At 39.4% G+C, this 20,618-nt stretch overlaps 1 protein-coding gene across 13 annotated transcripts in view; it reads left to right on the top strand.

Moving 5' to 3' along the window:
• The window catches only part of LOC129719471 (lysophospholipid acyltransferase 6), a 114,633-nt gene that overhangs the window by 80,170 nt on the left and 13,845 nt on the right, over window positions 1-20,618 (top strand). For 2 of the 13 annotated variants that reach the window (XM_055670827.1, XM_055670829.1), the window contains exon 2: window positions 15,676-15,960. The exons of 9 other annotated variants lie outside the window; for them this stretch is intronic. In XM_055670827.1, coding sequence (XP_055526802.1) covers window positions 15,892-15,960 — 69 coding nt within the window. In that variant the 5' untranslated portion in view covers window positions 15,676-15,891. Of the gene's footprint in view, window positions 1-15,470; window positions 15,961-20,618 lie in introns of all 13 variants that reach the window. 2 more of the 13 variants (XM_055670828.1, XM_055670826.1) reach the window with 2 other exon arrangements.

Raw genomic sequence — 20,618 nt, 5'->3', positions numbered from 1 at the left:
AACGGATAACAAAACCTAAATCGAAGCAATTCCTATATAAAAACACTTATTGCTTCGGTTTTTCATTTTTCGTAGCAACTGCGATGTTTACACTAGCGTTGTGAGCAATAAAACAATTAATAGGACGTTCAAAAAGCGAGCAAGAAGGTTTTGTTCAAGACACCTTCTACCTACGCAATTATATTGGCCCGGTCGGAAAGGGATAATAACGGTCTGTGGGAGCACCGTGATTACTCTTTATGAAATGTTGAGAATGAAATCAGTGAGTAATGACAGGGTGTCGAAAACCTGGAAAATCAGGGAATGTCAGGGAATTCACTTTTCGATTAGGGAAATCGAGGAATATATGGGAAAACTGAAAAATAACCAGGGAGAAATTTTTAACCGAGAGGCGATTCTTTTTTAAACAACACTCTAGCGAAAAAACTAATTTTTGTAGCATAAAAGACTAATTCGGGACCACTACGGTTCGGTTTCATATCCAATTGAATACTTTTTTCACTGGGATTCCAGAGTTGCGTTAATCTACGTGCCTTTTTTTGTGCCGAATGCTGAAAAATATCAGGGAAATTGATGTTATATTTCAGGGAATATCAGGGAAAATCAGGGAATTCGACTTTGAAAACTTTTTTTGCCACCCTGAATAAACTTCTTATTAGATGTTGTTTAAAGAGATTAAATGATGTGATGACGAAAAATAGTTTTCGCAGTGAAAAACCAAACAAAGCCTAGGTTAATTTTAGTATTCCATTTACTGTCTCAGTGGAGACTCGACCATTCGATCGAGTCCTACTGGGAAGCCACAAAATATATCACGATTTATGGCAATAAAAATATGTATTTTCAAACAACAACAGATTTTAGTTAACACGTTTTATGTTTCGAGCATTTAAAGTAATTAGTATGAAAAATCAATTTCAAATTGTTTTAATATTACAAACCCAGTTTGACCGTCTTCGACTAGTTGTATTCTTTTCATAAGTGTGAAATTCAAGTCTGTTTAGAGGACAAAATCTGCGAATACATCTTCGGGCTTGATTTTGTCATTCGGTTTCCTCCTCTGATATATCTGATATTTTGTCTTAAAATGAAAATATGTACCATCAATTTGTATTTCTTTAAAAATCGTTTTCATAACTGCCATAACAGATGTATCGATGATTTTGGATGAGGAATGAATCAGGTGTTTTATTTTGACGTAGAAATACGTTTTTCTTTAGCCTACCACACATGGATATAAATAGGAAAACTATTAACGAAAAGGGGACGAAAAATGTCCTTTTTTAAATGCTTATAAATCGGTTTGTTTTCAACCGTTGTTTTCAAAATTGTACACGCATCCACCCAAATGTAGAAAAGTGTTGATTGATTATGCGAACTATTGTACAATTGAAAATTGTCAAGCCTTGTTGAAACGAAAATAACGTCCTCTGATTGGTCGCTTGCTGCCTTTCCCTAAAAAGGTCGACAGAATAGTATAACTAGTTAACCGCGAATTGCGGTAGTAGCAGCAGCGGGTTACGCCAGTAAACAAATCACATCACGTATCTAAGCAGCAGCGAGGTAGCACCAAATGTCTCGATATGCCAGTTAAGGGCTTCGGTATTCTTCCCGCAATAAAGTTTTGCTTTATCTTGGCAACAACACATTATGTACTGAATCCAAGAAAACACAATCTGTTGCGGCCGTCTTATTTACTGAATGCGAAAACAGCTTTTACAGATTTTGAACAGCAAAATGTCTTTCTCAAGGCAAATAAACAAGTATTTGAAGGTTAATAATTTTTTGGCAATAACACAAGCATTCTGTGCTGGGTTCTAGCAATCAAATTCTGTCGCGATCAAAATATTTACTTTATTTATTTACCCTATGCCCCCCACTATTGGGGTCGCACAAAAGCTGCAATCAACATAACCAGAGGCGTCTCGTCCACCTGTTCAACCTGTTCATAGGACAGGTAGACAATCTCAGAAAAAAAGTGATTTTTTCCCATTTGTAGAGTGGATGAAAAATCGTCGGAGTAATTTATTTGTAATTTCAATGTTATCCCGAACATCCTTATTCTATTTTCTACATAGTGGAAATGTATGCACCGTGAAGAATGTAACCTGATGGGCTACATTTCAGACTACGCCATACAACTCACACGCAACGCAACCCACACGGCCACACGCAATAATGACTACCGTTTGTTCAGACTTTTCACCTGAACTAACCGTCGTACAACACTTCTCTGCACCTTCAAGTGCGGCAGGGTAGACGCAGTCATTCATGCTTACCACTACTAATGCGACGCCCCGCGTAAAAATGACATTTTTGGTTCAAACTTGCTGCTGAACAAAACCGCGAGAGCGGTCAGCGAGAGAAAACATTCATTACACACCTCCTCTCTTTAGTGTCTGGTAATCTTTATGCCTTTCTGTTTCTTCTCTCGACGTCATTAAAATTTAAGAGAGACCACGTGGCCGCGAGAGTTCGCAGATCCATCTTCAGAGCTTTCGTAGTGCAAATGAAAAACGAGCAAATTCATTCATTATTTCTGTCAATGTGGTGGAATTCTTCCGTCGATGTATAGTTTCATTCAAACCTCTACACCCATTTTGTTCATTCGAAAACTTGAACCTCGCATAGTCCGCATAGTATACGTTTGTCTTCTTACGCGCTGCTTTCTTTTTAGTTTAAAATTTCAACATCGTCAAAAGAAACGCTTTAGCATTGAACAAAGATAGGTTTTTTACTCATGCGAAAAGTTTAGAGTCAAATAGATCATAAACATAATTTCAATTATCGTTGGAAAAAACCTGAATGATACTGACATTGCATATCACAACGCCATCCGTCGAGCGAACTTTTCTAGTTCTTCGACGGATCCAAACTTATTTATGACTAAAACCGATTATTGAGAATCATGATGTGATAAATGTGGATAAAGATTTCCTCCATGAAATGATGCAGATATCATTATTCTACGAGAAAATTAACGGAAAACTCGCGGTCATAATAGACCGTAGAAATTCTTTGCCATATAGATAAATGTAGAGAGATAAAAGTTCTCGAAACTGTTATCACGATACTGTTGTTTTAGTGTTGCAAATGTTGATTGAACAGGTAGCCCACTTGGTCACGCGTCGCCTCTGAACATAACCGATTTTAAACAACAAACTGTCCTGTTCTGTTAGAACGCCTTTACAATGGTGATTAATTCGACTTTACAGGAATAAATTGAAGTCGATTTAATGAATCAACATGAACAGAATTTCGTTGTCTCCCTGCTACTCGGTTGCAACATGATGCAACACGCAACAGCGAGCAAACTAAATCGCTTGATGTTACAAACCGCAACACGATACGGGTTAAAATCGTTGCATGTGTGAGAGCACCATCGGTGTTTATTCGCTGTATACAAAAATCAAATGCGAATTGTGGAATAATTCGTCTTAAGAACATAAGAGAACGGTAAAACTGAACAGAAAGGCGTGGCCTATTTCGTAGCGACCTTCGGCTATAAAAGAGTGTTTTTGGTAAAATCAGCTACATTCATTAGTCGGAAGGTAAGCTGGCTGGACCGTTCACAACGTTGACAGAAGTAGCAGCAGATATTAGCACTCAGCTGTAACAGTGGATTGCAGCGGGTTGCGCATGTGGCTGCCTTTAAATCAAACAAATCACTTGCCCTGTGGTTGGACACTACACTGGGGTCGCTTTTTACGCGGGTTGTTTTTATGCGTTTTTTTAAACGGGCTATTTTTACAACAACGCGGATTATTTTCACTCGATTCAGAAGATTATTTGTACGCGGTATCAAATAAGTTTAGTATATCTAATATCTAATCTAATCTTTTAAATGCTGTACAACCAACCGCGTAAACAAGCGACCCCGTATGTCTCAGGAGCAGAGCGGCTCTTCTCACTTCTCAGCGTGTGTCGTCAGACTGCCGTTATTGCCCCACTAGTGAGGCAGCTTAAGGCAAATAAACCAGTATTTAAAGGTTAATAATTTTTCGACAACTCAAGCGATCAATCTGTGCTGGATACTAGCAATTTACTGAATGTTAAACAGCTTTTACAGCTCGTGTTTTCAGTGTCTTTATTCCCTCACTGTTGAGGCAGCACAAAGCAAGCGTTTGGAGACTTTATGACTCATTAATGAAACACTTACAACAATGCATTTGTTAATAGTGTGCGTAGTTCTACGTCAGTTATGCGGTCGTGTCTTAGATACAACCTCCTACTTTTTGAAGTTGACTAGACACCCTAGTTTGGAGTTTAGTAATTGATTAGTATCAGTGTACGAAGTGACAGTTCTTCGTTGTTAGTTTCAGCTTTATTATTGCTTTTTTAATACAATTCTTTTATATTCTGAAAATAACAAGCCATCAATCAAATTGTTTTTTTCATCATTCCGAGTTGTGCTCTCGTCGTGTTCGGTCGCAATTTCATTTCGATCTCGATAGTGCCGACCAGTTAATCGCCTTGAAGGTCACCGTGCATTGTATTGCGTGTGCACTGCTGCTCGTTGCCGTCGTCTATTGAAGACAAAGGAACGCATCATCGCCTATTGCTACCGTACGCCACAGACTGTACGTTGTGTCGCTACTGTGAGAGATCCAGTACCCGGCGAACTGCTGTTTGGCTGTACTGGTGCTGCTGTGTGGCTGGAGCGGCTGCAGCTTTTGCTACCGGACTCTTGTGTGAAGGACTGGAGATTGGCATCGCCCGTGCGCTGATTGCGGTGGAGAGCGGCTGCAGAAGATAAGTAGTTTTTTTTTCTTGGTTTTTTTTCCACAATATTATTTGTTGATTGGCATTTTGCGTGTGTGGCTCACGCGTCCAACATGGACGACGAACGCGGGGATGAAAACCCGCTCGTTCTACCGAAAGTGAAAGCATTGAACACAATGCAAATATGTAAAGATCTGGCACGGTTTACAGCCGTGACTGAAAATACCAAAGTACGCCCGAATAAGCTGCGTGTTTTGGTGTCCGACCTCAAGCAAGCAAACGAGATTGCTGCTTGTGAGCTCTTCACGCGGGAGTACCACGTGTACATTCCAGCTCGCGTAGTTGAGATTGACGGTGTGGTCAGCGAATCGAGTCTGACTGTCGAGGACCTGTTGAAGGCTGGAAAAGGCCTTTTCAAGGATTCTAGCCTTGAACCTGCCAAGATACTTGAATGTAAGCAATTACATTCAGTATCGCTCGACAAGGGTGTAAAAACTTACACCCTATCAGACTCTTTTAGCGTGACTTTCGCCGGGTCTGCTCTGCCGAGCTATGTGCTCGTGGATAAGGTGCGTCTACCCGTGCGCTTGTTTGTACCGCGGGTAATGAATTGCCTCAGGTGCAAACAGTTGGGCCATACGGCCTCCCACTGTGGCAATAAAGCACGTTGTGGCAAGTGCGGAGAGCAACATGCGGATGACGCCTGTAATAATGGTGCTGAAAAGTGCCTTTATTGTGGGCAGACTCCGCTTGAGCTGTCTGCATGTCCCGCGTACAAACAGCGCCAAGAAAAGATTAAGCGGTCTCTGAAAGAGCGCTCTAAGCGCACTTTCGCAGAAATGCTCAAAGAGGCCGCTGCCACCAAACTGGTTTCCCCGAATCTCTTCGAGGTCTTGCCATCCGATGAGTCTGATTCTGACGATTCAGTTGGGGAATCTTCTTTTGTTGAACCCGGGAAATCTAGGAAGAGGAAAAACCTTTCTTCTCCTAGGCTTCCTAGGAAAGGACAGAGAAGGTCTCCATCTGAAGTGACTGATACTAAGAAACAAAAAAGTGCTGTAGAAAATCCGAAGCAAACTCCTCCGGGATTGGCAAAACTGAATTCAAGTAAGAAGTTTCCGGCATTTCCAGGAACATCAAAAAACCCAACTGTTCCTTCTTTTTCGTCCAAGATTCAGCCAGAATCTGGACTGCTGAAGTTCTCAGATATTGTTGACTGGATTTTTGAAAATTTCAACATAACTGATCCTCGCTGGCATTTCTACCAACAGTTAAAACGTTTTTGAAGCAGTTGACTGCTAAATGGCCCCTCCTTGCAGCGATCGTATCCTTCGATGGCTAATTCATCGGCTGAGATGAAGGATTCTATCTCTATTTTACAGTGGAATTGTAGAAGTATCATCCCCAAAATTGATTCATTTAAAGTTTTGATTAATAAGCATAAATGCGATGCATTTTCCCTCTGTGAAACTTGGCTCACTTCAAATGTAGATCTTAGCTTCCATGATTTTAATATAATTCGCCTCGACCGAGACACCCCTTACGGAGGAGTACTTCTAGGGATTAAGAAGTGCTATTCCTTCTATCGTATTAACCTCCCCACGGTCCCAGGCGTCGAAGCTGTCGCATGTCAAATGACAATACAAGGTAACGAGCTTTGTATTGCCTCAATATATATTCCTCCCAGAGCACAGGTTGGGCAACGGCTGCTCTTTGATTTAATAGAACTTCTGCCCTCGCCACGTTTGATTTTGGGAGATTTTAACTCTCACGGCGTGGCTTGGGGTTCCCCTTATAATGATAACCGTTCCTCTTTGATCTATAACCTCTGCGAAGACTTCGACATGACAATATTAAACAACGGGGACATGACACGCGTTCCGAAACCTCCAGCGCGCCCAAGCGCTTTGGATCTATCCTTATGTTCGACGTCGCTACGGTTGGATTGCACATGGAAGGTAATCCTCGATCCTCACGGTAGCGACCATTTGCCTATTCTTATTTCAATTAATAACGGGTCAACTCGCATGCGACCAATTGACATTCCGTATGACCTCACACGGAATGTCGATTGGAAGTTATACGAGGAAATGATTTCAAAAGCGGTCGAGTCGATTCAACATCATCCACCACTTGAAGAATACAACCTCCTCGCGGGCTTGATTCTCGACGCCGCGTTGCAAGCCCAAACGAAGAAATATCCCGGCGTAACGATCAAAGAACGGCCTCCCACTCCGTGGTGGGACCAAGAGTGCTCCGATGTCTACACGCAAAGATCCGACGCGTTTTTGGCCTTCCAGAAGGGAGGTATACCTTGCGACTATTTACGGTATTTGGAGCTTGATACCAAGCTTAAAAGCTTGGCTAAAGCAAAGAAACGCGGATATTGGCGTCGGTTCGTGAACGAGACGTCGAGGGAGACATCGATGAGCACTCTTTGGAACACAGCCCGAAGAATGCGGAATCGCGTAACGGTCAACGAAAGCGAGGAGTCTTCAAGTCGGTGGATATTTGATTTTGCCAGGAAAGTATGTCCGGACTCTGTTCCTGCGCAAAACTTTGTTCGCGATACGTCTCCGGGCTACGATGCGATAGAATCACCTTTTACGATGGCAGAATTTTCAGTTGCCCTCCTGTCCTGTAACAATAACGCGCCTGGGTTAGATAGAATCAAATTCAACTTGTTGAAGAATCTACCCGGCAATGCCAAGAGGCGCTTGTTGAACTTGTTCAATAAGTTCCTTGAGCAAAACATCGTACCGCAGGATTGGAGGCAAGTGAAGGCGATCGCCATCCAAAAACCGGGAAAACCAGCTTCTGATCACAACTCTTATAGGCCGATTGCAATGCTATCCTGTATCCGGAAATTGATGGAGAAAATGATACTCCGTCGTTTAGACCATTGGGTCGAATCAAACGGTCTACTATCAGATACTCAATTTGGCTTCCGCCGTGCCAAAGGAACGAATGACTGTCTTGCGTTGCTTTCTACAGATATTCAGCTAGCCTATGCTCGCAAAGAACAAATGGCATCTGTGTTCCTGGACATTAAGGGGGCTTTTGATTCCGTTTCTGTTGACATTCTTTCGGGCAAACTTCACCGACAAGAATTTTCACCAATTTTGAACAATTTTTTGCATAATTTGTTGTCCGAAAAGCATATGCATTTTACGCATGGCGATTTGGGAACTTTTCGTATTAGCTACATGGGTCTTTCCCAGGGCTCATGCTTAAGCCCCCTTCTTTGCAATTTTTATGTAAATGACATTGACGCATGTCTGGCAAATTCATGCACGATAATACAACTTGCAGACGACAGCGTGGTCTCTGTTACAGGAGCCAAAGCTGCCGATTTACAAGGACCATTGCAAGATACCTTGGACAATTTGTCTTCTTGGGCTTTACAGCTAGGTATCGAATTCTCTCCGGAGAAGACTGAGACAGTAGTTTTTTCTAGGAAGCGTGAGCCTGCTCAGCTCCACTTACAGTTAATGGGTGAAACGATTTCTCAGGTTTTGGTATCTAAATATCTTGGTGTCTGGTTCGATTCGAAAGGCACCTGGGGATGTCACGTTTGGTATTTGATGAAAAAATGTCAACAAAGAGTGAATTTTCTCCGGACAATTACTGGATCATGGTGGGGCGCCCACCCAGGAGACCTCATAAGGCTTTACCAAACAACGATATTGTCGGTGCTTGAGTACGGGTGTTTCTGCTTCCGCTCCGCTGCAAACACCCATTTAATCAAGCTGGAACGATTGCAGTATCGTTGTTTGCGTATTGCCTTAGGTTGCATGCATTCGACCCATACGATGAGTTTGGAAGTTTTGGCGGGCGTTCTCCCATTAAAAGACCGCTTTTGGGATCTGACTACTCGTATTCTCATCAAATGTGAGGTTTTGAACCCCTTGGTAATTGAAAATTTCGATAGGCTAGTTGAACTTAATTCTCAAACCCGTTTCATGACTGTGTATTTCAATCACATGTCTCAAAGTATAAATCCTTCCTCATACACCTCCAATCGTGTCAACTTATTAGATACTTCTGTTTCTACTGTGTTTTTCGATACATCCATGATGGAAGAAACTCGTGGAATCCCGGATCATTTACGCGTGCAGCAGATCCCTAAAATATTTTATAACAAATATAAAAACATCAACTGCGACAATGCGTTTTATACTGATGGACCACTTCTCAACGGGTCCACTGGCTTTGGTATCTTCAACAATAATTTTACCGCCTCCTACAAGCTCGATAATCCTGGTTCTGTTTACGTTGCAGAATTGGCTGCAATTCAGTATACCTTAGGGATTATTGAAGCAATGCCCACGGACCATTACTTCATCTTTACGGACAGTCTCAGTTCTATTGAAGCTCTCCGATTGATGAAGGATGTAAGGCACTCTCCGTATTTCCTGGGGAAAATACGGGAACATCTGAGTGCTTTATCCGAAAAATCTTCTCAGATTACCTTAGTGTGGGTCCCTTCTCATTGTTCCATTCCGGGCAATGAGAAAACGGACACTTTGGCTAAGGTGGGCGCAACAATCGGTGATATTTATAACAGACCAATTGCCTACAATGAATTTTTAAAATTTTCACGTCAGAGTACACTTGTCAACTGGCGGGCTCGTGGGATAAGGGAGAACTGGGGAGGTGGCTACACAGCATCATCCCCAAGGTTTCCACCAAACCTTGGTTTCGGGGGTTGGATGTAGGACGAGATTTCATTCGCATGATGTCTCGGATTATGTCCAACCACTACGGGCTAGATGGAAATCTCTTGCGTATTGGGCTGGCGAGCAGTAATCATTGCGTTTGTGGGTTGGGGTATCAAGACATTGAACACGTGATTTGGGTGTGTGCTGAATTCTGCGGCGCCAGATCTCTACTTTTGGATACCCTCAGGGACCGAAGAATACAGCCCTATGTGCCAGTTCGTGATATTCTCGCTCAGCGAAACTTGCCATACATGCTACATGTTTATAGCTACTTGAAGAGCATCAAGGTGCCAATTTAACAGTGAAACAAAAAAAACATGTTAGTTTTAGTATTAGATTTAGTTTCAGCTCGTAGTCGGCAGCGAGGGTAAAAAAATTTGCCTTTAGATTATAAGATATTCTAGACCGTAAGGCATTAGATTTAATTGGCTCCGTAAAACATTAATTTGTATTGTGCCGTGTCAAATAAATGTTGTGTGAACAAAAAAAAAAACAATTTTTTTCCAATTTTTAGTCTGATTTTTTCTTTCCTAAATTTTCTTTATGGTCTCTTTTTTGGGTCGCTTTTGGTCTCTTCTTTTAGGCATTTGGTCTCTAAAGTTCCTATTTTTGAGTCACTCAGTCGCTACCCGCGACAGAAGAAAATCACCTCTAGCGATTTTGAATACATATAAACCAAGTCGCGTTGACATCGTCGTCCGTATATAAGTGAATAAGTATTGGTGCTGGTTGCTGGTGCACTCTCTTTACCTTCCTTCTTAAGATATACTTCTTGTGATTGGTGTACACTGCCCCTGTTTACATAGTTGACGTAAGAATCAAAATGACCAAAATGCACTTTTTCGTTGATTCAGCTTCCTTTCCCTAAGATACATACACTACAAACGAAAAGAAAACTATTTTGTTCTGAACCTTTTGAGAAATATTGGAAAAACGTTTTGGCGTAACTGCCAATTGGTTGCAAAACTGGCGTCACTCTAGTACAAAGTGCAATTGTCTAAGTTAAAATAGTTTCATTCGACTAACAATCCATGGGAAGGGGAAAGGGGAATTGAATACTTGTATTGTATATTGATATTTTTACAAACACTCAGGTTCAGTAAGGTCTAAAGTGACCATGTCCTTTTCCTCTAGTAGTGGATATTTGCATTAAATAAAACAATTAAAGCGTGTGTGTAAACCACGGTGGGTAAAATTGATCGATTTGCCAGAACATTTTTATGGTTCTACAGGGGCCCGAAACAACCCTGAATCTACCAGAAGTGGATTGATCGATAGCTCTTTAGGTAGAAACATGCGAAAAAGGAGGTTTTCTTATACTAATTTTCAGACAAATTTGATATGTAATGCGCCAATCAGAGACACGAGCAATTCATATCCGGCAGATTTAGCATTGTCTTGGGGCCCATTCTATGTAGCGATTAGCCACCTTAGTGTAAATGTGAGTCTTTATGCATGTGTTTGTGTGTTTATGTGTGTACGTTCGTATGTTTGTGTGTGTTCGTATGTGTGTATGTGCGTGTGTTCGTGTGTTCGTATGTGTGTTTGTGTGTGTCTATCTCATTGAAACTGCCGGTGGACAATAACTGACGTTTGACCGATACACGATTGATAAAACTGAATCAACTGCGCTATGCAGTCTATGCGAACAATCTGCGAGAAAAATGCATGTTTATTCGCATAAACCGGCGTAGCGGTTTTCCTGGATCAATTACCACGGGCAGGCCCGTAAAATCCATACGGCCTCTATTCAAACATCAATCTTCATAAAATTTACAGACTATTTTGTTGAAATTGTATCTCAATACAATTATTTGAGTTTAAATTACAAAAACGCGTTTATCTCGCAATGATGGTGTTGGTTGTTACGTCAACTATGTAAACAAGGGCAGTACACCACAACACGTGGTTCTCAATGTGCACATCGGTACATAAAGTTGTTTGTACAATGTGCACCAAGCGAATAAATAAGAATTAGTTCGTTTTCATTTTTCTGATGATTGTGATTGTTTTTACCAAAAAAAGAGAGTTAGTGACAATGTATACACTAAAGTCGCTTTTTACGCGGGGGATACGTGCCGCGTGAAAAGAAACCGCGTAAATTCTGGAATCCGCGTTAATTCTGCAATCTGAGTGAAGAATAACCGAAATCCGCATATGAAAAAAAAAACGCGTTAATTCCGGAATCCGCGTAGAAAAAACCGCGTAAATTCCGCAATTCGCGTAAAAAACACGTAAATTCCGGAATCCGCGTAAAAAGCGACTTTAGTGTACTTTCGCTCAACTCAACCGCAGCCGAACCACCACACTTTCCCTCTCACCACACCACACCTCTGCTGCTATTCAGGCAGTTTATATTCTCCTGTTGCTATTCTTTCTCTCCAAAATGACGGCCACGAATGGAGAAAAAGACTTCGACTTCGCTGGCTGATATAGTCTAATCGTGTATCTATTTTCTTCGAGAAACCAATGCAAATAAGCATTTCATTACGGATTGAGAGGATTCAAATTCAGTCGCAATCTGTACAGATCATGATTTGTGCAGCTGAAGATAAAGCGACGATTGAGTCATATTTGTCTCTTTTCTATCACTGGTCGCTACCAGCTCTCCGAAGAAACGAAAATTAAAAAAGTTAAAATTGAAAAAAAATCAAAAAAAACAAAACCACAAGGGCTTGTTTGACTGATATGACGTCTTCAGTAAGGTTGCAGATAGTAATTTTGTCTCTTCAGAATAAATGTACACCGTTAAAAGAAATATGAAAGTTGTTGGAATTTGGCTAAATAGAAAAAAAGTCTGTTAAAAAAACCTTTTTCAATCTTTTTCACAATGTGTATTTTTTCTAAGAAGGACAAAATTTTTATCTGCAACTAGTTTAATGACAAAAATAGCAAAACCTAAAAAAAATATGAAAAAGTAAAAAATACGAAAACTTTTAAAATAACTAAGTTGAAAAGTGTAAAACTGTGAAAATATAAAAAAGTGTCCAAAGTTTATAAAGAATTTAGTAAAAAAAAATGTCATAAATGTCAATATCAAAATTATTAATCCAGAAGAAACGGTAAAATTTCCGGAATTATTGTTTTACGCTTTTCTAAAAAAAGTCTATACAATTTTCAAGCGGTTAATTTGTATTGGTTTTTTATTTTTCAAATCGTTTATTCAGAATGTTTTAAAATACAATTTCCGAATATTCACAGATTTTTCTAATTTTCATCTTGAGTATTCAGCTGATTTTGGTGTCATTATATTGAAATAAACAAAACTTTGACTAATCATTATTCATCCACTTGTTTACTATTTTTAGATTCTAAGTTGAAGTTAAGTTTGAGTTTTGATTTCCTTATTTCTGAAGATAGTTGGTCATGCAACATAGTCTTCCTGCTCACTGAAAAGTCAACTTTTTTTGTTTAAAAGAATCACCTAATTCCAATGCCACTGATAGCAGCAGCTTATAAATTATTCATGAGAAACCATACTGAACCACAGCAGATTCCTTCAAATAGTTTCAATGCACTATTCAACCTAACCTAGAGCATTTCCTCGGGGGCGAAGTAAACTAAACACACCCAAATGATATGTGCATTGTTTTGCAATTTTAACCTCCAACCCGTGTATAATCTAGCCTCTGTCAATACCGCAGACGATTTGCACACAGCTCCTGTGTCAATCAGGTCGTGAAATCCGTATTTGTCTAACCCTTTCCTTTGTCAGTGGCGATCCCATTCACGACGCTCACTCAGTCAAAGCCTCTCGCTCGGAGAAGCAGCCACCTAATAAAAGACAAAGAACCCACAGAAAGTAGTATTTAAGCCTTGTAAAAGCCTCCACCGCCGCCGCCACGGTCACTCCCCTCTGCCGAAAATGGGATAACCCAACAGAAACAAAAGGCTCTGCAGGATTTGACAAATTGTGATAAATTTAATTTTTTATTGGGAAGGAAAAGTCTATCCTATGCGTGTTCGCATGGCTTTTGAGGTTCGCTGGTGACTGGCCATGGACGCCCATCCGAAAGATGAATGAATCAACGGGGCTTTTGTTTTAGTACATATTCTTCAACAAGCCAAGCTAAATGAAATTCACAAGCACCGGCTTTCGGGTTGGTCCTAAATTGCGATCCGCTATTTTACGAGCGTTGAAAAAATATACAGGCAAGTTTAGTCATCTGCTTTTCGGTCGTAAAGCGAATGTACATTGAAAGTGTTTTTGATGGATGTACCTAGTTGCTGTTATACACAAACGGCCAAACATGTTCACTATCTATTAGCCGGTTTATGCGTTGAGATTTTATCTTATCGGAGGAGGTATGCAAATCCACACAGTCACCGAAGCAGATTAGAAAGACTAGATTCTGGGCCCGACCGAAAGTTGGCACTGACAGTTTTATCAATAGCATCCTTGTATCCGTTTCGCTGCAACATCCGCCTGTCGATTCGTCAGGTCAAATTTACCGATTGGTTTTCGATTCAGTTCCGTTCAATTTGCTGCTGGGTTGGTTTCCGTTTGATCTTCGGTTTTGTTCATTTGAGGGCGGCTTCTGTGTGTGTGCCATTTCGATTTCCATTAACATCCGCTACAGTCATAGCCAACAAGCGTCATCAATGCAGTCGGAGCGGAGCGTCTAAATCAAGACAATCAATGAAGGAGAAGGGCCTCACCTGAACCACACAATGTACCTTACCAGGCGTCTCCATCGTTTCAGGTTGGCTCGTGAGCGCTCGCTCGGGTGTGAATAAATTGTATTAAAAATAAATCGAACGATGAACGACGCGCGAAAGGTCAAGAGCTAATGCAGCAGACTGCATGGACTCGTTTTCGATTTTCAAGCGATGCATATCAATTTTATAATGGTAGCCTATCGGAAATTAGCGTTCAAAAAAACAAATCAATAAACCGACGTCGATGATTTTTCGCCTTTTTTTTACTCAACTGTTCGACTATATTCAAGGACTGATTGCTTCGTACCATATGCTTGATTCATTAGAGCACCACATTTCGCGTACCTTGCCGCCTCGGATTGGCTCCAATCTTCGATTTTGGACCGGTTCAATTCACCGGGTAGCCGGTGTTTTTGCTTCTAATTAAAATAAACAAATCGTGAATGGCAAAACATTGCCACCTATCATCCCTTTTGCCAGTCGCGCTGTTGCTGCCAACACACTGAAAATAAGTCACTTTCGAACGAACCACTCGATCCTTGGTAATGGTTCAAAATTAGTTTTCGTCGTCGTTCGGAATTGCCAGCGGAGACCGTTCCATTATCGGCTTCTGTTTGTTTTCGGTTGAACGGTTCGTAATTTAAATTCACCTTCAATTGCGGCAAACGGAAACGGTGAAACGTAAATTGGAAGGCTATTTTGCAATGGATAATTTTCGTACAAATATATTTCACATCCACACCTTTCATTTGAAATTAGTATTTTTCATTTGAAATTAGCTATTCATAACAAATCACCAATCAGTTGGATTACCTGGTAGCAGTGCATTATTATTGTGAAACTTCGGGAAACTTCGAGCCAATTGCAAACGCATATGGAAAATATTTACACGATTGAACAGAAAACTCGCATTTCATGGTTCGACCTGAAGAAATATTTATATTTAATACAAATGTTTGTTGCAAACGGAATTTTGTGCTTCGACCTGAAAAAAAATATATCTAATACACAAATATTTGTAATCAAATACAAGCAATAAAATTTTTCGTTTTTTGCTAGCTTGGAAGTAAAAAATTGGGTAAATTCAGATTTCATAAAAAATCGCAAAATTTTCGAAATTTTTTATTCGTTTTTTTTGTTACTTGCAACAAAAAACTGCTGTGACGATTTTATTTCTCGTTTGTCGTCAATCGGTGTTAGATACTTACTTTTTGCTATCCATCATGCAATATTGATTTAATCAAGTGATCCTCAAAATCTACTCACATAACTAGAAATATTAGAAAAGTTTACTTCCAGAATTCACGATCAAAGCAATCTTCATGATCCAAAAAAACACAAATTTTCAAACACAAAATTTTTAAACAGTGGCCAGTACAACCCGAAGATTCAAATACCATTGAACTATAGAAACAAAAGCAAGTAACCGGTTACGTTCCTAACACCTAATCATTCCACTCGCGGTTTCGCGCTATCGCTGCTTGTCACGCAAAAATTTACAAACGCGACGAATTGCCCCATTATAATCGAAAATGACTGCCGCCCTAATCAGTGTGTTGTGATGCGGGATTAGGAACGGTAGCGCTGGTGGTGTAATTTTCCTCCCCCCGTGATAAGTGGGCTTCACGCGAAACTGTTTGTGCGTGCGTAATGAAGTGGAACTGATTTTACGTCGCACCGGATTACGCTGAATATTGCTGATCTCAACGACAAACAGCGCAGCCACCGCGAGTAAAGCACGAAACCGTTTTTTTTCCTGTCGTTCTCATCGATTGGTGCTTGCTGATAAATGGAGGTTCTAGTGGGAGTCCAAGAGAAAGTGCGGAGCATACTAGTCGACACTGGATTGATTAAATATGTAAGTCGGAATCATTGTGCAATCTCATTGAGCAACACTGTTAGGACCTAACTTCATTCAACCTAAATTCATTCAGTTTCTTAAGAAAAGAGTAATTGAAATTCATCCCAGCAAGAGGAAATTGAAATACAAGACCACTTCCTACCCACTTGCTCGGGTCTGAATCAATATTTCATAATCCAAGCCCTTTTTATGTATCTGAACTGAGCTGAGCTCTGCTGTGTATTCACACGGAGCTCAAAATAAGAACACACATTTTATCGCACAACAATAAAAAAGATTAAGAGAGCCGGAAAGGATCGAAAATTGACGATGTTTGCTTTTTAAGATTGTGGCCGTTTCCTGGCACTGCTGGCTGCAACCGTATCCATCTAACCGGAACCGACCCAACAAATGCAAACTGACTGGAAGCTAGTTGGACTCTTTAAAACTTTTCACCGATGATTGGGGTGCAGTGCAGCCCAATCTCTTGTCAGGAGATATTTTCGAAGATGAATATTTTCACATGAACGATGAATTATTCATATCCCTGATAGATGCGTAGGATAACCCGTTTTACGTTTCAGCTAGCAGCCATTGATAAAAGAGTTGGTTGGGTTATTGAATGGTGATGTGTTTGTGTTCAACTTCGATGGGCAAATACAGAGTCGTAGATGTCGTAAATTTTACTCAGTATAGCTTACTTTTGAAATATGCTATTAAAACCGGTAGGTAATCAGCTTGGGCTTTAAAGTCATATCAGGTATAAATTTCCGGTATATACTTGCCTGTTTCAATAGCGAAATATTCATAATTGAAGAAATTTAAAAAATAGTCAATCAGATTCCAAGACCCGATCAAACATCAATTTCCAGTATAAGCTCACCTATTCTAGAACATTTCATTACTAGAGAATATTATTTTGTTTTTCAAACCCGTGTTTCACATTTGCTTTCTGCCTACATTCATCACACAACTTTGCCCAATTTTTCTGGCCGTTACGATAGAAGTGTTCCTTCCTTGAGGCTATCCACGAATCAAGCCACTTTTTGATGTCTTCATATACCAGAACTACTGATCAGCCAGATCTTATGCCATCGGACGAAACAAGTAATAATCGCCGGTGCAATACCTGGGGAATATGATGGGTGAGGTAGGACTTCTAATTTGAGCGTTTCTATGTGAGTTTAACCAACCTCAGTAGTATAAAATCGAGCCTCTTTGCGTATTAATTAATCGCATTAATTGAAGTCGATACCGCTCCTGACTGGTAGTTTCATTCGGTTCCATTAGTCCACCTACCAAATACTCAGCACAATCTCCGCTAAGTGTATATTCGGCCATGCCGACGACGTGGAGACATGATCGGGCAGTCCTCATAACTTTCTTTTCTTTGGGTAGCTGTAATAAATCTATCTTCCATCACGCGCCACGCTGCAACGAAGAGAATTTTTTTTTTCGTTGCTCCACAGATGTTCAGAAGCGAAGAAGCGACGCTCATCGTCCCATGGCTTCAAATCATAAGGAACCCAAGTCCCTCGTTTTTGAATCATTCCCAAAGCATTCAATCGCTTGGAAATGGCTTATCGGGTAACTCCCAATACCGAGCAAGCTGTTTTCCTTCGTTTTTGGCCCTTCTTCACGACGTCAGCATCGATATTACCGTCTTTAAAGCGATGAAAGCAAACACGGCACGTTGTGTTACTTAGAGCAGATTTTCCATACACTTTTTTCAACTCGCGATGCGCTTCAGACGCCGTTTTCTTCGAAAGAGTGAGATAAGTAACACTTCCCGAAAATCACAATTATTTGGCACAGAACCAGACGTTTTTACACAACCAAAGTTATATGACGCTGCAATTAAACTTCGCGTAACTTTTCGAAAGGGCTTAAGTAATAATAAGAGATTTTCCTCTTTCTCACTTTGTTTCTTTAATAACAGCGTCATTACGGTTGTTGGCTCAAATCAAAAGATTTGAATACTCTGCGGTATTTTTACACGGCTACTTAGGAGTTTCTTACGCGTCTTTTTTACGCGGATTTCGGAATATATGCGGTTTTTTTACGCGGGGTTCGGAATTTCCAGAAAAGTCGCTTTTTATGGGGTATGTTTTTATTTGTTTTTATTTCCAAATAGTTTATTCAGAATATCAGCTAAGTTTACTTATTTAAAATACTTATTCCAATACAGTTATACCTCGATTATACGCACCCTCGATTTTTTGCACACATTTTTCAATCGCAGGATTATTTAAATTAGGCATCGTTCACAAATAAGGGGCTTTCCATATATCACGTGGAACCTTAGGGGAAATTGTCTGCGGTCAGTATAATTTTTCAAGTATTTATATGAAAGTTTATCCACGGAGGTCTGGAATCACCCTAAAATATGTCCATGTGGTATATAGATAGTCCCTTATGAAAACTTGTTTGATTTGAATCGTCAAAAAGTAAGAGTAATTCAATACAAAATGTCCCAATTCTGATACATATTTTTGACTGTCATTTTTCATCTGGCTGAAATTTTTAACGATGTCATTTTGTGTTTTTTGGTTCTTTTCCAATTACTGAAAATGGTAAATATAGATGATAACAAATATATTCAAAGCCAGAACGGTTTGTTTGATCGATAAAGTATTCTCGGCAAAGTTGTAGAGAATAATTTTGTCTTTCCTAAAATAATATACACCGGGAACAAAAATTTTTTTCCAACAAAAAGTTATAAAATTAATTATCTAAAAAAGCTCAATTTTAGTTTTTTTAATTTTTTGAACTACCAAAGCTCAGTTGAACATTTAGGGTTGTCAGATCATGGAGAGAAAAAAAACAGATAATTTAAAAAAAATCAAGGGTAAAACGTCGGAACGGTTTCCTCGACTGGTATATTGTCTTTGACTAAGTTGTAGCAGTAGTTTTCAGAAAAAAATCACAAAAACACTACAAATTAAAAAAAAAACACACACACAAACATATAATTATAAATTGAATATCTCAAAAAACTCACTCCTTAAGGAATAGATTTTGTTACAAACTGTGTTGGCTCTGAAAATATTTTTATTATTACTAATCAGTCGGCTTAGTCAATTCGTGAAGCAAACTTCACGCAAGATAGAAGAGGTATATTTCTAATGGAAGTCAGCGTCAGAGATGCCAAATGTTTTTGAAAAATGTTTGCAACTGCTCGAAAAACCGGAAAACACAAACACACGCCCATTTTCATTGTTTTATGGATCCCTTTTAGGCATTTTCCAGATATTCTGAGTGAGTTCCTCAAAAACGGCCTGGTACCATAAACGGCCCGGTAAAGAACGTCTATTAATTACGCAACGCAAATAACACAAATTGACTTTTTTTTCTGCCTTGGTTTCTGTATATATATATTTTTTGTGTATTTTGATGCAAAACCAAAATTTTTGAAAAACCGGAAATTCTCGATGTTTTTTCGACGCCATTTTGTTTAAAAGCCAAATAACAAAATTCTAAAAATTTGTCCACATATTAGCATCTTCTTACCCATCTTTAAAAAAAACAGGTTTTAAATCGGACAAAAACTAACCTTAAAACGGTGATTCTATGGAAACCTTTTTGGCATGGTTTTAGTATATTTAACGAAGCGAAATAATATCGAGAATGTATGAGCGTTAATGGCAATGCGCTTATATCTAAAAGTGGTAGTCAAATTATGTCTTATATTGAGTAAAAAAGTTTCAGGAATCGATTGGTTAATTTTGCCCCAATTCCCCTACAATACTAAAATAGGTTCTTTTTGACGTTAGATTAATTCAATTAAAATCTCTAATTTAATATCAAGAGTGTAAACGATACTCAAAGATACAATAACAATTTGCCTTTACATGATCTTCCCCCTTTTGTGAGGAGGGGGTTGTATTTTTGGCCAGGATATCTGGTCTTAAAACAAAATGGCGTCGAAAACACATCGAAAATTTCCGATTTCTCAAAAATTCAAAATGGCGCCATTGTTGCCCCTTAGGCTGAAATATGTTCAAACTCGGGGAAAATTTTTTTCGTATCAAACTTCATCAAAAAATCATACATAGAAGCCAAGACAAAAAGATTGTTGCACTGTGTAATTATCATCTTCGACCCTCTTTCCGCTATGTCACTATTTTTCGGATTTTGAAACTTTTTTTGTATGGGTTATCAATCTTTCCAATCCCCTTTTCGGGCGAAACGTAACGGTTGAATGTTCCTTTACATGTTTATTTGCAAATTTTCAATTACGGAAATTATTTTAGGGTTATTAAAAATATTAAAAATCTTGCTTCGATTTTACGCACATTTCAAAAACGAGAATGGGCGTAAAATCGAGGGATAGATAGCTTCACTTGTCAGATTTCATTAAAAATTGAACTTTGGGAAACAATTTATATTCATTGAGCAATTACAACCCAACACAACTCTGAATCTTTTTTTGAAGTAGAATACTTCTCTCAGGAAGTTCGGCTACCTAGGGATGTGAAATAAAAATCTAAAACCGAAAAAAGTGAAAAATATGTCCAATTTCAAATGCTAATAAATCGGTTAGTATTCGATGGATTTCCTTCGTTCTTGCAGCAATAGATTGGAAAATCTTCTAAGATTCTTCCCAAATGAAGATCATTGTTATTTTATTATTCAAACTATTGTACTACTGAAAATAGTCAAGCCTTGTCAAAACG

Source organism: Wyeomyia smithii, chromosome 2 (genome assembly GCF_029784165.1).
Source record: "Wyeomyia smithii strain HCP4-BCI-WySm-NY-G18 chromosome 2, ASM2978416v1, whole genome shotgun sequence".
NCBI classification, from domain to species: Eukaryota; Metazoa; Arthropoda; class Insecta; order Diptera; family Culicidae; genus Wyeomyia; species Wyeomyia smithii.
The sequence above is the reverse complement of the archived record's forward strand: the minus strand, read 5'-3'. Positions and strand labels throughout refer to the sequence as shown.